This window comes from Oryctolagus cuniculus, chromosome 13, assembly GCF_051225735.1.
Source record: "Oryctolagus cuniculus isolate XC-2025 breed Fujian yellow rabbit chromosome 13, ASM5122573v1, whole genome shotgun sequence".
NCBI classification, from domain to species: Eukaryota; Metazoa; Chordata; class Mammalia; order Lagomorpha; family Leporidae; genus Oryctolagus; species Oryctolagus cuniculus.
The window spans coordinates 35,157,500-35,171,865 of record NC_142879.1 but is presented as its reverse complement, the minus strand read 5'-3'; the positions used below and the strand labels follow the sequence as shown (position 1 = coordinate 35,171,865).

General features: G+C 50.1%; 1 protein-coding gene across 3 annotated transcripts in view; it reads right to left on the bottom strand.

Annotated features, from left to right (window-relative positions):
• Nucleotides 1-14,366, bottom strand: part of MTARC1 (mitochondrial amidoxime reducing component 1) — a 68,712-nt gene that overhangs the window by 50,256 nt on the left and 4,090 nt on the right. For 2 of the 3 annotated variants that reach the window (XM_008268404.5, XM_002717498.6), the window contains exons 2-6: nt 13,692-13,865; nt 9,689-9,851; nt 8,244-8,384; nt 1,838-1,899; nt 1,674-1,745 (exon numbers count right to left, since the gene is read on the bottom strand). In XM_008268404.5, coding sequence (XP_008266626.2) covers nt 1,674-1,745; nt 1,838-1,899; nt 8,244-8,384; nt 9,689-9,851; nt 13,692-13,865 — 612 coding nt within the window. The remainder of the gene's footprint in view (nt 1-1,673; nt 1,746-1,837; nt 1,900-8,243; nt 8,385-9,688; nt 9,852-13,691; nt 13,866-14,366) is intronic. The other variant, XM_008268405.5, reaches the window with a different exon arrangement.

Genomic DNA, 14,366 nt, shown 5'->3' with positions numbered 1-14,366 from the left:
ACTGGGAGACCTGGATGGAGTTCCTGGCTCCTGGCTTTGTCCTGGCCCAGCCCCAGCTGTTGGAGGGGGGGGGCATTTGGGAAATGAACCAGCAGATGGGAAATCTGTCCCCCCTCCCCTCACTGTGATTCTTTGCTTTTCCAAAAATAAGTAAATAATAAAAATAAATTTAGGGGGAAAAAGTGACAGCCAGTTTCCCCAATTCCTTGGCTGACTTGCATGCAGAACCACCCAGTGCTGCCCCATCTCCCTTATTTTACTGGAAGCGCACCCGGGGCCTGCACGAGCAGGAGCAGGACTAGCTGTGATCGCAGGGCCCCACCTCCTCACCCCGTCCCCCTCCCCAGGCCCACCCTGCCTTTCTCTTCCTCGTACCTCCTGTGTGGCTACGGAAGACAGAAGACTGAACTCCAGTGTGTTCTGATGAGGAGCGGGCAGGTTTTAAAGGTCAGCTATCACCTACCCTTGCGGCTTCCCAAATTCATGTTTTGTCACACGCGGTGACATTTCTGCCCGTTGCTTTATGACAGACAATCTCAAGCAGGCCAATAAGAAGTTTTTAGAAAGTACCGCGGATCCCCTACTTGTATTCTGCACTGAACACTTCATGGCTTTTGCTCTATCACACTGTTGTCCACCCTTCAATCCATATTTTTCTATTTCTATTATTTCTATTTCCAAAAAAGTTGCAGACTTCCGTACGCTTCACCTCGAATGAGTTCCTGCCTAGAGCTACAATTTTCCTTACTTTAGGTAAAATTTACACAGAGAGAAAAATAGCACCTTCAATGTTTCACAGCACTGATATTTTATGGAGAGAATCGTTTTTCCATTTTACAGAAAGGTTGATGCTGTTTTGAGCTCTAAAAAATATGCAACATCCCTCAAAACGGAATTTGCCTTGGACCTGTCCGTGGCTCCAGCTCCACATGTCCCTGCAGCCTCACTGTCAACCCTGGAGGCCCCAGGTCAGAAGCAGACACTGACTCTTCACCTTGGGAATTTCTCTAGTCCCGTAAAAGCCCCTTCTCCTTACCCCCTCCTCCACCCTCCTTGTTAGATTTCTCCCCTGACCACTCACTGGGCCAGCCGGCTTCGGCACGTGGTCGCCATGCCAACCTGCTGTCTCCTGGCCCTCACACTGGGATACATCCCTGTAGACAGCAGGTGCTGGCAGAGAGTGCAGGCCTGCAGCCTCGCACGGAGGGGTACTGGGCTGGCTGGGATCACAGCCTCCAGCCCGGGCCTTCAGCTTGCCCAGGGGGTCTGGGGAGTAGCTTCTAGGGCAGCAGAACTGGGAGGAGGCGGGAGGAAGCAGAAGCCGGAGGACTCGCATTGCAGGGGATGAGCCCTGCTCCTCAATCCCCAGGCACAGCCTCGCCCGCTAGTGCTCCCTCCCGACGGGTTTGATGTAAGATGGCCACATCTTGGCTGCAGTCCCCTCTATACCCCAGGCATCCCAGGGCTGTGCCCAAAGCAGTCCCCTGCCTCCCATCCAACAACCTTCTATAGTGACACCAAGTCGGGACCAAACCCGAGGGTCTCCATGGCTGCAGAGACGGGACCTGACACCACCTGTGGGCCACGTGCCTCTTAGAGACATTAAGCTATGAATATTACTTCTGTCCCAGGCACCTAAACCAGAGGATGAGACCCCATCTGCCCAGTTCTACCTCTTCAGTGTTTCCAGCGGCTCTTTCCTGTTCATGATTCCGGTGTCCGGGTCCACGGTGGTTAAAATGCACCTGGACACACACAGAGAGCGTCACACAGGGGACAAGGCAAAGACACGCTTCCTGCCCCTGCCAATCCCTGGAGGGTCTGGAAGAAGCCTTACCTGGAACAAGCCATCACCCGTTTCAGTTCCACGTCGCCAATAAGCAGCTCATCCCAAGAATCCTAGGGGACAAAGCACAGCTCCCTTGTGAGCACATCTGGGTGGGGGCCCCACAGGAGCTGGCACCAAAGATGGTCACCGTTCCCCTAGGTCCCATGAGGCCACCTGGTAGCCGCGCAGCCTCGGTTCCCTCTCCCCACGCCTCTGATGTCAGTGCGTTCGCTTGCAGGGAATGTTCTCTCTCGCCTGTGAGCCTGCACCTCTTCAGGGGAGCTCCCTGAGTGCCTGCTGAGGGGGACGGTGAGAGAGAGGAAGGGGGGGCCTTCTTGTCCTACTGAGTCGTGTCAGATCCCCTTGTGTCTGCATAAGGTTGTATGGATTAAAATCCCAGAGCACTGCACACGTGTATCCGGCACCTCCCCATCCAGGAAGGCCGGAACAAATCAACAGCAGGACTGGCAGCCTCAGTTCTCTTCCCACATGCTGGATCAGGGGATCCTGCTTTGCAGGACAAACCAAATTAGTGAGTCAAGCCCCTGCATGCCGGCAACTGAGACAGGACACTCACATAGGAAATGGAAAAATCAATGTCCTTTTGAAAAATTACGGAATATCCAAGATGCAGCACCCTGAGGTGGAACAGTGCGTGTGCATTTAACTGTGCAGGCAGGAACCGGCCTGGGTGTCTGGCAGGACGGATCAGTGGGTGTCGCTCCCCGTCTTCATGGAGGAACGACACAGGACCCTGCGCTGTTCTTTCGTCTGTTCGGCCCTCCCCGGGTTTGCTGCTGGTTCTTCCCGGGTTGGCTACTGTCCCTTCCACCTCCGTGGAAGGGCGGTTCCCCCTGCCACATTCCCCACTTCCGCGGGGGAGCGGCACACCGCCGGCCGGCTCTCTCGGGGGCTGCACAGGTGTTCCTTCAGATAGATGTTCCCCTTAGATGTTCCTGGTGCATGTTGTCTCTCTCCTTCTTTATAGTCCTCTTCCGCCAATCCCAACTCTGCTACCCACACGCCGAGTATGCTGCTCTCCTCCAATCAGAGCAGGTCCTGCTGCTTATTGGTTGAACTGGAGGCAGCTGTGTAGAAGCTGTTTCTCCCTTCTCAGCGCCATATTGTGGGAGAGCAGATGCATAGAATAAGTCTTAATTCCAGTAACTTAGTCTAGTCCGAGTTGCTCCCCACAAGTGGGAAGGCCTGGTGGGGGGCAGTTTTATGGCACAGGGGCGATGAGAACCGAGCCTAAAAGGGCAGAAGGCAGAGGGGCTCCAGGAAGAGGGGCAGCATTGAGAAGAACAGGCACCACGGCTCCCTGAGCGCAGTCCTCACTTCTGACCTCAGGGGGAAGAGGCAGCCGAGCAAGGGGAGGCAGAAGGCAGAGCCGTGAGAGTGAAGGGTTTCTGCCCCGAGACAGAGCTCCAAACTCGGCACTTTACTTCCCATGGTGTGAATTACTCTTGAGATATGCATCGCACGGTTCTGTCTCATTTTGTTTTAGATCATAAAACACGTCTCTTAATCTTGTGTTTTTCAAAACCGGGGGCCCAGCAGATGCGACACTCACGGCCTGGCCTGTGAGCATCTTTCCACCAGGGGGCACTGTGGTCATAAAAACACCAAAAAAGATACTCAATGCAGAGAAAGGAGGGTTTAGGGAATGTATTTATTAAGTAGAGAAATATTTCCAAAGGCCCTTCTAAGTACAAGAAAACCTCATAGGAACGGATTCATGGATAAGTAGGGTAAACATTTCACCATAAAGAAAGGTCTACTTGGCAAACAGGAGGGAAAAATGAAAACAACTCTACTGGACTCTCACTGTGGGTCCAGAATTGCATGGAATCCTGGAGAAGACCTCAGCAGAATCTTTCCAAAGGACACGCCATCTGGAGGCAATCTGTTTATACAGGGCAAATCCGGGCAATGGGGGAGGCACAGGCGTGCACAGTGGCCTGAGTCCGGCCATCACAGCAGACTTCAAACAGGGAGAGTGATTTGTTTTATTTTTCAGTTTCAGAGGCAGAGAAACAGACAGATGAAGAGATACAGGGAGAGAGCTCAAATCAGGTCTCTTGCATGGGTGGCAGGAGCCCAATTATTTGAACCATCGCTGTTGCCTCCCAGTTTCTGCATTAGCAGGAAGCTGGAATCAGGAGTCAGAGCCAAGAATAAAGCTTAGACACTCCTATACATAATGCAGGCATCTTACATACTAGGCAAAACACCTCTTCCAGGAGGTAGTTTTAAAAGAAAGTCAAGGCCGGCACTGCGGCTCAATAGGTTAATCCTCTGCCTTGCGGCGCTGGCACACCGGGTTCTAGTCCCAGTCGGGGTGCCAGATTCTGTCCCGGTTGCTCCCCTTCCAGGCCAGCTCTCTCTGCTGTGGTCAGGGAGTGCAGTGGAGGATGGCCCAAGTGCTTGGGCCCTGCACCCCATGGGAGACCAGGAAAAGCACCTGGATCCTGCCTTCGGATCAGCATGGTGCGCCGGCCGCAGCAGTTATTGGAGGGTAAACCAATGGCAAAGGAAGATCTTTCTCTCTGTCTCTCTCTCTCACTGTCCACTCTGCCAGAAAGAAAGAAAGAAAGAAAGAAAGAAAGAAAGAAAGAAAGAAAGAAAGAAAGAAAGAAAGAAAGAAAGAAAGAAAGAAAGAAAGAAAGAAAGTAAGTCAAGGGCTTTGAAGGGGGCAGGGGGCAAGACTCTAGATGGCAAGAGACAGGGGAATGTATATTAAGTTCTAGGTCTAGCTTGGAGTTGGAGCTTATATGGCACATAAAGGCTGGGAAAGCAAACAGTGACAACATTGTAGAGGAACTTAGGATAAAATCGAAGCCTAGGCCTTTCAAAGACTTCTAAGCAAAGCAAAACACTGGTAACCTCACAGCCGTGGAGAGTGGAAGAAAAGACACTGCGCTCTGTGGCCCTTGGCCGTGGCAAGGAAAGAGGAAAAGGGGTCAAGGCCAGACGTTTTGGAAGCCCCTGGTTTGAGCCAGGAGTAAAAGGAAAAGCAGCACAGAAGCACAGGCAGTGCAGCCAACAGTTCCTGGAAGCGGCACCCACAGGCTCAAAGGCAGGGTGACGGGAAGGTCACAGAACAGGGCCCAGGGGTGGCCAGCATTTCCCTGCCGTGGCACTCAGGAGAAATCTAAGAAGTGAGTGTCAAGAGAGCAGGTGTTGGGGCCAGCACTGTGGCGCAGCAGGTTAAAGCCTTGGCTTAGAGCGCCAGCATCCCATATGGTCACCGGTTCAAGTCCTAGCTGCTCTACTCTCCATCCAGCTCTCTGCTATAGCCTGGGAAAGCAGTAGAAGATGGCCCAAATTCTTGGGCCCCTGCACCCACATGGGAGACTCAGAAGAAGCTCCTGGCTCCTGGCTTCAGATCAGCTCAGCTCTGGCCCTTGCAGCCATCTGGGGAGTGAACCAGGGGATGAAAGACCTCTCTCTCTCTCTCTCTCTCTCTCTCTCTCTCCCTCTCTGGCTCTACCTCTCTCTGTAACTCTTTCAAATAAATAAAATAAATATTTTTTAAAGAAAAAAAAGAGTGCCGGTGACAGACACAAAGAGAGACAGAGAAGGACCGCAGTTACTGGACGGGGTAGGTTCCGAGAAGATGCAAGAGTTCACTTTCCAGAAGCGTCTGTGCAGTTCGGCCTCCCTCCTGGCTGGCTGTGCTACCCTGCTCTCCCCAGCCGCACCCTGACCCCACCTTCTGTAATCTTCTCTAGACTCCCGCCTAAGCAAATGTGTACCAATGCAAATCACATCCTGTTACAGCCTGGCCTAAAATTCTTCCTAGACCCCTCCCAGCAGAACTTGGCCTCAGGTACCCTTCCTCCCATCTCCCTGCCTCTCCTGCACCCCACTGCTGCAAGAGGACAGTATCTTGGGCCTGGATGTGTTCCCTGTCCTTTGTTGCTTGTTTCTTCTCCTCTTGGCCAATCTCTACTCATTCATTCATTTAACACATAATTAGGGGCATTTATGATGTGCCAGGGGCTCTTCTAGTAGCTGGAGATATGGCAGGGCCCGTCTTCTAAGGGTTTGTATGGAAGAAATAGACAACAACCAAACACATGAGCAAACATCATGTGGAAAGGTGGGGGGGGGGGATGCAGCCCTGTAGGGACAGGGCATGCAGGCAGCAGAGGCCTCGCTGAAGGACAGAGATGAGGCCCTGGAGTCGGCAGGATCATATGAGGCCTTGATGGCCATCGTCATAAGTCTGCCAACCCTCACTTGAAAGATGGAGAACCCTGAAAGGTTATGAGCAGAATATGATGCAACTCACATTTACAGGATGATTTTGACCGAGCTTCTAAGCATGTATTGGGGTAGAGGTGGGTTAAGAAGACAAGCAGGGAGACCACTGAGGAGAGGCTGTTACACCTAAGAGAAGAGAGGTGGCCAAGCCTTGGCCCAGAGAGGGAGTGGAGGAGGAGCAGAGGGCACAGCCACCAAGATTTGTCCATCGTGTGAATGTGAGCTGTGAAAGAAAGGGAAAAACAAGGGGCAGCTCCAAGTTTGGGGTCCAAGCAACTGAAAGTCAGAGCTGCCACCTATCATGATGGTAAGCGGGGCAGAAGGTCTACCTTCCATCCCGAACACCGTGAGACTGGATGAATCCACCCTGGTGCAGGTGTGGAGAGAGCTGTGGGAGAGTCCTGGTGTAGGGATGTAAGTCGGAGCGTCCTCAGTGTAGAAAAGGTTTTGTGAAAATCACAGATTAGAACCACACATGTGGGCAGGTGAAAAAGGACCCAGGCTGAGCCCTGGCAGCTCCAGCCTTGACTTGAGCTCACACCTCCCTGTCTGTGTATACTGTGTCCCGTGGCAGGCCAGGCACCATCTTCTTGCCCTCATCTCACTTGGCTGTTACTGTTGCCTCTCTGATCACGCTGGACTTTAAGGCCCTGGGAGAAGCACCTGTGTTTCTTCTACAAAGAATCATAGGTGGATTCGGGGTACTTTTATTACCCTTCAATTGGTGTTGTATTTACATATTTCATAAACCACCTTACTCCAGCTGATGAGTCCACACTATAAGGTGACCCATTTTCCAGATGAGATAAGGAAGAGTGAGAGAACTGCACAAGGTCACATAGAGGTCAGTGAGGAAGCTGAAACCAGACTTCAGATCCTCTGGTGTGGGGCCAGCGAATGTGGCTTAGCGGGTTAAACTGCCACCTGTGACACAGCATCCCATACGGGTGCTAGTTCTTGTCCTGGCTACTCCACTTCCAATCCAGCTCCCTGCTAATGTGCCTGGGAAAGCAGCAGAAGATGGCCCAAGTGCTTGGGCCCATGCACCCACATGTAAGACCTGGAAGAAGCTCTGGGCTCCTAGCTTTGGCCTGGACCAGTCCTGGCTGTTGAGGCCACATGGGGAGTTAACCAGCAGATGGAGGATCTCTCTCTCTCTCTCTCTCTCTCTCTCTCCCTCCCTCCCTCCCTCCTTCCCTCCCTCTCTCCCTGTCTCTCTGTAATTCTGTCTTTCAAATAAATAAATAATTTTTTTAAAAGGATCCTCTCTGGTTTAAATGTGGGAATTCCTAGATGGCTTCCCTTTCAGCACACCCTGTTGCCTCCACACAGCAAAGTTGAAAGACAGAATAGGTTCCCCAGAGTAAAAGGTGTTGGAACTCGATTGCTTGGATTTTTTGTGGGTCCCAAGGAAAGGGGCGGCAGGGTGGGACACAACCAGAACTCCTGAATGCCCATCTGAGGGCTAGGGCCCCTGCTGTACCTCCACAGCTGAGGACCACTCACCAAGCCTCTATTCTACCAATCCTGACTTTGCAGTAGACTAGAGAATCACATTAACCATCCAAAGCCAAGGACAAAGGGGATCTGCTGCCAATCACATGGGACACTGGCAACCAGGCCTCAAGACTCTTCATGCCAAGTTGCAATACAGACATCTGAAGGTGGCACTGAAGGTTCAGGGCAGTGCCATCAAGCTTAGCGCTAACACCCTGCAGCCCTCACCAGACAGCCCGGCTGGTAATACTGGTCTTTCCCAAGGGAGTCACCTACTAGCCAGGAAGCCCGGCTTTCACAAGACATAAGCACACAGTTGATTTGTTCCACAGCCCATGCAGATCCCATATTCTATGCTGAGGAAATCTGTCTCAGAAATGAATCTCCCCTCTCAGGTTTTGCCTAAAAGCCTCAGATCCTGAACTGCCTCCTGAAGGATCAGCATCTTGGCCTCACCCATATTTGCATGCCCCACATGGAGCTCTGCACTTGCCATGTGCTCAACAAATCTACAAATTGAGTCATGAGGTATAAAATCAATAAATCATAACACACCCTTCAGAATAATCTAATCCAATGTCAAAGACTCCCCTCCTATCTTAAAAAAAAAAAAGGTCAAGTTCAAGAAAAGAGGTAAAGAAAGTGTTACCTCTGCATACACACCACATCCTGATATGACAATATTGGGTCTGAAGTTAGCTGCCTTAACTTTATTCTGTAGCCTGGAGTTGAGATCTGCCAAGGATGCCTCAGAAAGGATCAGGAACGGGCTGACATCTGAGTACGCAACCTGACAGGGAAACAGAAACTGTTAAAACTAGGACAGAAACTGCTCAGAGGTCACATATTTCTAGCTCCTGGACATACCCTCCTTCCACACACACAGTTCTAGGTGTTTCTCTTGTCCTTTTACACAGAAAAGTCACAGCGATTTAGAAGCCCTAAGTAGACTGGCGGATGACAGCAGTTGTGCAGTGGCATGAGGAGAGCATGGCCTTGGGGACTGAGAGTTGCTACCAGGATGTGTCCTTGGGAACATCCCTTTGGTAAGCCTCCAATTTCTCCAATGTTTAATAAGGACGTTGGGTTTAATGATCTCATTATGTTTGATTAAAATGTTCACTAATTCCAGGGACACTTATATTTTATAAACCCTGCCAAATTAATGTCAAGAACATAGGTTGGCTCTATTTTTTTTTTTTAAATTTAAGCTTTTTATTTAGTGAGAGAAATGCATAGGAGAGTGAGGGCTCTATCTAAAGGAGAAAGGGAAATCAAGATCCATACCGAGAGCCGGCGCCGTGGCTCAATAGGCTAATCCTCCACCTTGCGGCGCCGGCACACCGGGTTCTAGTCCCGGTTGGGGCGCCGGATTCTGTCCCGGTTGCCCCTCTTCCAGGCCAGCTCTCTGCTATGGCCAGGGAGTGCAGTGGAGGATGGCCCAGGTGCTTGGGCCCTGCACCCCATGGGAGACCAGGAAAAGCACCTGGATCCTGGCTCCTGCCTTCGGATCAGCACGGTGCGCCGGCTGCAGCGGCGGCCATTGGAGGGTGAACCAACGGCAAAGGAAGACCTTTCTCTCTCTGTCTCTCTCTCTCACTGTCCACTCTGCCTGTCAAAAATTAAAAAAAAAAAAAAAAAAAAAAAAAAAAAAAAGATCCATACCGAGCTGAGTAGGCCAAAAATGTTACTTTCACAGTGAATCCTCAGAGCCTCACTTTTTCAGAACCAGTCTGGTCGTCTGAAGTCTGTGGAACTCCACAGCCACACCAAATTATACAAATGGCAACTGGCACAAACGAGCAACCTGAGAATCTGGAACTCCACGTGCACTTCCAGAGTGGAGTGAAAAACAGTGTCGTGTCGAACAGCCCTGAATCCCTGCGGACACCACGCTGCTTACACACAGCGGGGAAATGCATATGGGCGGAAACGCAAGCATCGCCAAAGTCAAGAAGCAGGACGACTGCTCCCCAGGGAAGGGCTTGCTTGCTGCTGCTGCTGCCCGTGGTCTCAGCTGCCTGAGCACGAGGAGCAAGATGAGGGCACCAGGTTCGTCAGGGATGTGGGCTGGGAGGAAGCAGTGTCTCTCACCTCATCCGAGGGCCGGAAGACGTGCTTGAGCTGGTGAGACTTCCTCGGGCACATCTGGGGCTCGAAGTGCACCAGGTGGTAGGGCTGCGACTTGAGGAAACTGGTGACCCACTGTGCCGCTGCCTCGCCACAGTCCCTGCCCGGGACATCCAGGCCATGCACTCTGCAGGGGGAGACAGTGGCTTTGAACATCTGGCCACCTATTATATCCCAGACTTTTCAGAAAAGCTGCACCCAGCTGGGATGCTGCAGGCATCCCTTCATGACCGGAAGACATCATCCACGTCCAGCCCTGCCTTGGAAGCCCTGTGTCAGCCCAAAGGGAACACAAGGCACCACCATTCGAAGCCTTGCTGTCCACATTAAAAAAAAAAAAAAGCTTATTTTATTTATTTGAAAGACAGAGACAGAAAGTGCTCCTGCCTACTGGTTCACTCCCAGAATGCCATCAACAGCCAGGCTGAAGTAAGGAGCCAGGAACTCAACCCAGGTCTCCCACACTGTGGCAAAGACTCAGTCACTTGAGCCATCACTTGCTGCCACTCAGGATGTGCCCTAGCAGGAAGCTGAATTGGAAGCAGGGCTGACATCACACCCAGGCACTGAAATGCGGGAGTCGGTGTCACAGCCATATCTTCACTGCTCCGCCAGACACCTGCTCTGCTTTCCCCATTTTTTAAACTGAATGATGCCTATGTCTCCCCACCCATAGGGATGCAGGGAAGATGCAACAAGATAATACATTTGAAGATGTACTGAATTCTACAGAAGAAAACGAATCTATCAGGATAAAGCAAACTCATAATTACCTTAAAATGTGAATCTGTCCACAGAACAGCAGTCAGAAATCATTATTAATGGGCCTGGTTATACTTTGTCAGTGTAATAATAAAACTAGATATGAAACATCTGTGAAAACATTCTATAAACCCTAAAATGTTATAGATAACAATAATTCAATTGGATATGGTTGCTGGTTAGTAACTATGTAGGATCTGGGGACACACAGTCATGTCAGGAGCCTGGAATTCAATCTGGGTCTTCCACATGGGTATCAGAAACCCAGGTATTCGAGGCAACCCCTGCTGCTTCCCAGGTGTGCATCAGCAGGAAGCTGGAATCAGAACCAGAGCTGGCGCTCAAACCAGGCACTCCATGTGGGATAGGGCATCCTAAGCAGCATCTTAACCCTTGTACAAATGCCCATCTTGGCCTCCTTTTAAAAACAAAATACTGTTCAACATAGTTTGATCACCTCCTTATTCACTGCACTAAGTCCCAAATACTTTTTCACTTTTTCCAAAAATCAAATTCACTGCACGAGAGAAAAGATTTCCAGAACTGCCTATGTGTAAGAGGGTTAGCCTCTGTGGGGTGGTGTGTGTGTGTGTGTGTGTGCACATGCACAGGTACAGTTTAATATCTAAAATGTTCATTTCAGAAGCATCTTGGACAAAGGCAGTATTACCAAAATCTCTGTTTATCGATGGCCTCAAAAGCCATCTTAAGTAGATGCATCTTTGCGGGTGACTGTGCAAAAAAGTCAGCCCTCCTTGCCAAGAGACTGGCCCTTTCAGCGCACCACAGGCCCCTCTCTGTCCCGTCCATCAGCAGCCCAGCACTCTCCTTGGCTGCATTTACAGGACGGCAGAGGGCAGGGCAGAGGATGTAGACAGCAGGTTGCTGAGACTCCTCAGGGCTTCCATTGGCGATCACTACCATTGCTAACGTTTCCAGTTACCTGACATTTATTTCCCATGCATCTCAATGTGTAGGTCCTGGATTCAGAAGGTGAGGCTATTCAGTGAGCAAAATTTGTTCTCTTATTCCTGCTCTACCCACATTTTCCCTGAGTTCTGAGCAACCTCAGCTGTGGTGTTGGGCCCAGCATTCCACCTGCACACTATACAGAGTCCCAGAAAAAAAAAATCCAGAGGCTTCTAATACCTTTGATGAAGATCACAAGGCAGGCTTCGATGCTGATACTGACTAAGCCACCTGAAGAGCCTACTCCCTCATCCTATTAAGTGGCAGGCAAGTAGCAACCTGAACCGTGAAAACATGAGTTTTTGAAGGTGATCCCAGGACTCCAACAACTCATCAGAAACTTCTAGGGAACATCAAGCTGAGGTTACAAGTCCTTCACAGGGGAAGGAAACCCAAGCCCAGATCCTTGCACTGAGTGTGCCCACTACTGTAGTGTGTCTTGGCCTTCTGATTTGGCAAATTTTCAGACACTTCCTTGTTTAGTCTTTGGAGGATAAGCCAAAAAGCATATATGGGACTGTGAGAAAAATTTTGCACATAATTCCAAATGAATTAAAAATTAATAAAAAAAAAACTTAACTATAAGAAAGTACGGTTGGGATAGGCATTCAGCACAGCAGTTAAGTCTGCCAAGGAATGGCCTGCATCCCAATGTTGGAATGCCTGGTTCCAGTCTGGGCTATTCCTTTTCCAATCTAGCTTCCTGCTAATGCACACCCTGGAAGCAGCAGATAATGCCCCAAGTACGTGGGTTCCTGCCAACCCCGTGGAAGACCCAGGTTCAGTTCTGGGCTCCTAGCTTTAGCCTTGGCTGTTGCAGGCACCTAGGGAGTAAATTGGAAGATGGGGCTGCTCTCTCCCACTCTCTCTTGCTCTCTCTGTGTGTCTGTCACTCTGCTTTTCAAGTAAATTAATTTCAGAAGCAAGCAAAGTAGTAGCCATAGAGACAGAGAGAAATACATGTATGTCAAAATATTAATTATAGGGCCGGCGCCGCGGCTCAATAGGCTAATCCTCCACCTAGCGGCACCGGCACACCCGGTTCTAGTCCCAGTCGGGGCGCCGGATTCTTTCCCAGTTGCCCCTCTTCCAGGCCAGCTCTCTGCTGCGGCCCGGGAAGGCAGTGGAGGATGGCCCAAGTCCTTGGGCCCTGCACCCCATGGGAAACCAGGATAAGTACCTGGCTCCTGCCATCGGATCAGCGCGGTGCACTGACTGCAGCACGCCAGCCGCAGCAGCCATTGGAGGGTGAACCAACGGCAAAGGAAGACCTTTCTCTCTGTCTCTCTCTCTCACTATCCACTCTGCCTGTCAAAAAATATATATATTAATTATAGTTTTGCAGATGGTTTTTGCTTTCCTCCTTTTTGGGGACCATTTTCAAATTTTTAAACAATGTATTAATTTTATAATCAGAAAAACCACCAAATTAAAATAAAAACATTTATGTTTAAAACTGTAAGATACAGAAATCAGATCAGTATTACATTTTATGAACATTTCAGTCTTCAGACATTTTTCAGATCACTGTTCTCTGATGTGATGATGTTACTTCCTATGATAAGCTAGGGACTACACGTAGCATTCGCATTTTAATTCAAAATACAGAAAATGTAACAAGAGCAAAATTAGACCAAACTTTAATGTCCCCACAGTGGGATGAAAGATTAATCCCACACAAGGTTTCTCAGGGGCAAAGGTGGTTTTCCTAGACTGCTTCCTCACAGCCCTCTGATATTGAGCAAACGAGTTCTGCAACAGCGCCCTGCCCAGCTGAACCTCCACCCCCCCACCCCCACCCCCACCCCCAGGGGCAGGTGCAAGTAGGAGCACTGTTCTGATTGCAGCTCTTTCCTTTATTTGAACTTCCTCTCTTTAGAACTCACTATCAGAGTCAACACAGCCACTCCTCCCCTAACTCCGATTTGGAAGGCACCCAGTTTCCAAACACAGCTGAGAGGGTCTTAGGTATATATCACGGAGATCTAATCTCCCTGGTTCTAGGACGGGCTCCCCAGCACTGCCACTCAGGCTTTGCCCTTCACCCTTGGTGGTGGTGGTGTTCTCTTGCTGACATGTAGACACGCTTTTGTCCCATGGTTTTCACAGCAGAAGTTGCTTGCTGGTTTCTTTCCCATGCTAAAGACTCGATCCTGCATATGCTATATTTGCCACATTTTTTTCAAAGTTGCATGAATCTTTATTGATGCAAGGGTAAGACCTGCCCTTGCCTTACCTGCACTGGCGCACTGCATTGGTGGTGGGTGTTCTGATGGGCAGCACCAGGTCCTTTGTGTACGCTGCGCTGAGAGTCAGGGTGTCACTGTCACAGGTCAGGGAGATCAGAACCAGGCGAGGTTCCTGGCGAGCGGTAACCATGTTGCCCTCTTCATTGACCACAAGCCAAAACCTGCCATGTTGAAAACACAGGATATGTAAGGACAGGCAGCCAGTTTCGCGGGAGCTTCAGTCATGCACTGTCGTTTCTGATTTCCTCCCTCTAAATCTGTTGTATCTGCCCATCTGTGCTAAACATCAGCTCAGCTGAGTCCATCAACTCCAAGTTTCTTAACCACTCAAGCATCTGACTATAATACCTTCAGAACATTTTCAGCTTGTTGATGGCACCGAAATCAAAGACATTGATTCTGTCTTCATCTCAATGGCCAGAAAGCTGGGCCATTTCCACTAAACATACCCCAGGGAGAGTTCAGGGGCACAAGGAAGCACCGTGTCTGTCACCCAGCAGGCAATGGCCTCTTGTAGATGGAAACAGCAGCACCAATGCTTGCACTGTCACAGAGCACGGAGTTCAGTTGGGCAGCACACGGTGCCACTTTCACCTTATCAATTCCAACCCCCCCCCCACATTTAAAATAATGCTTCAATATCCAGTGCTATGAATTTTGCA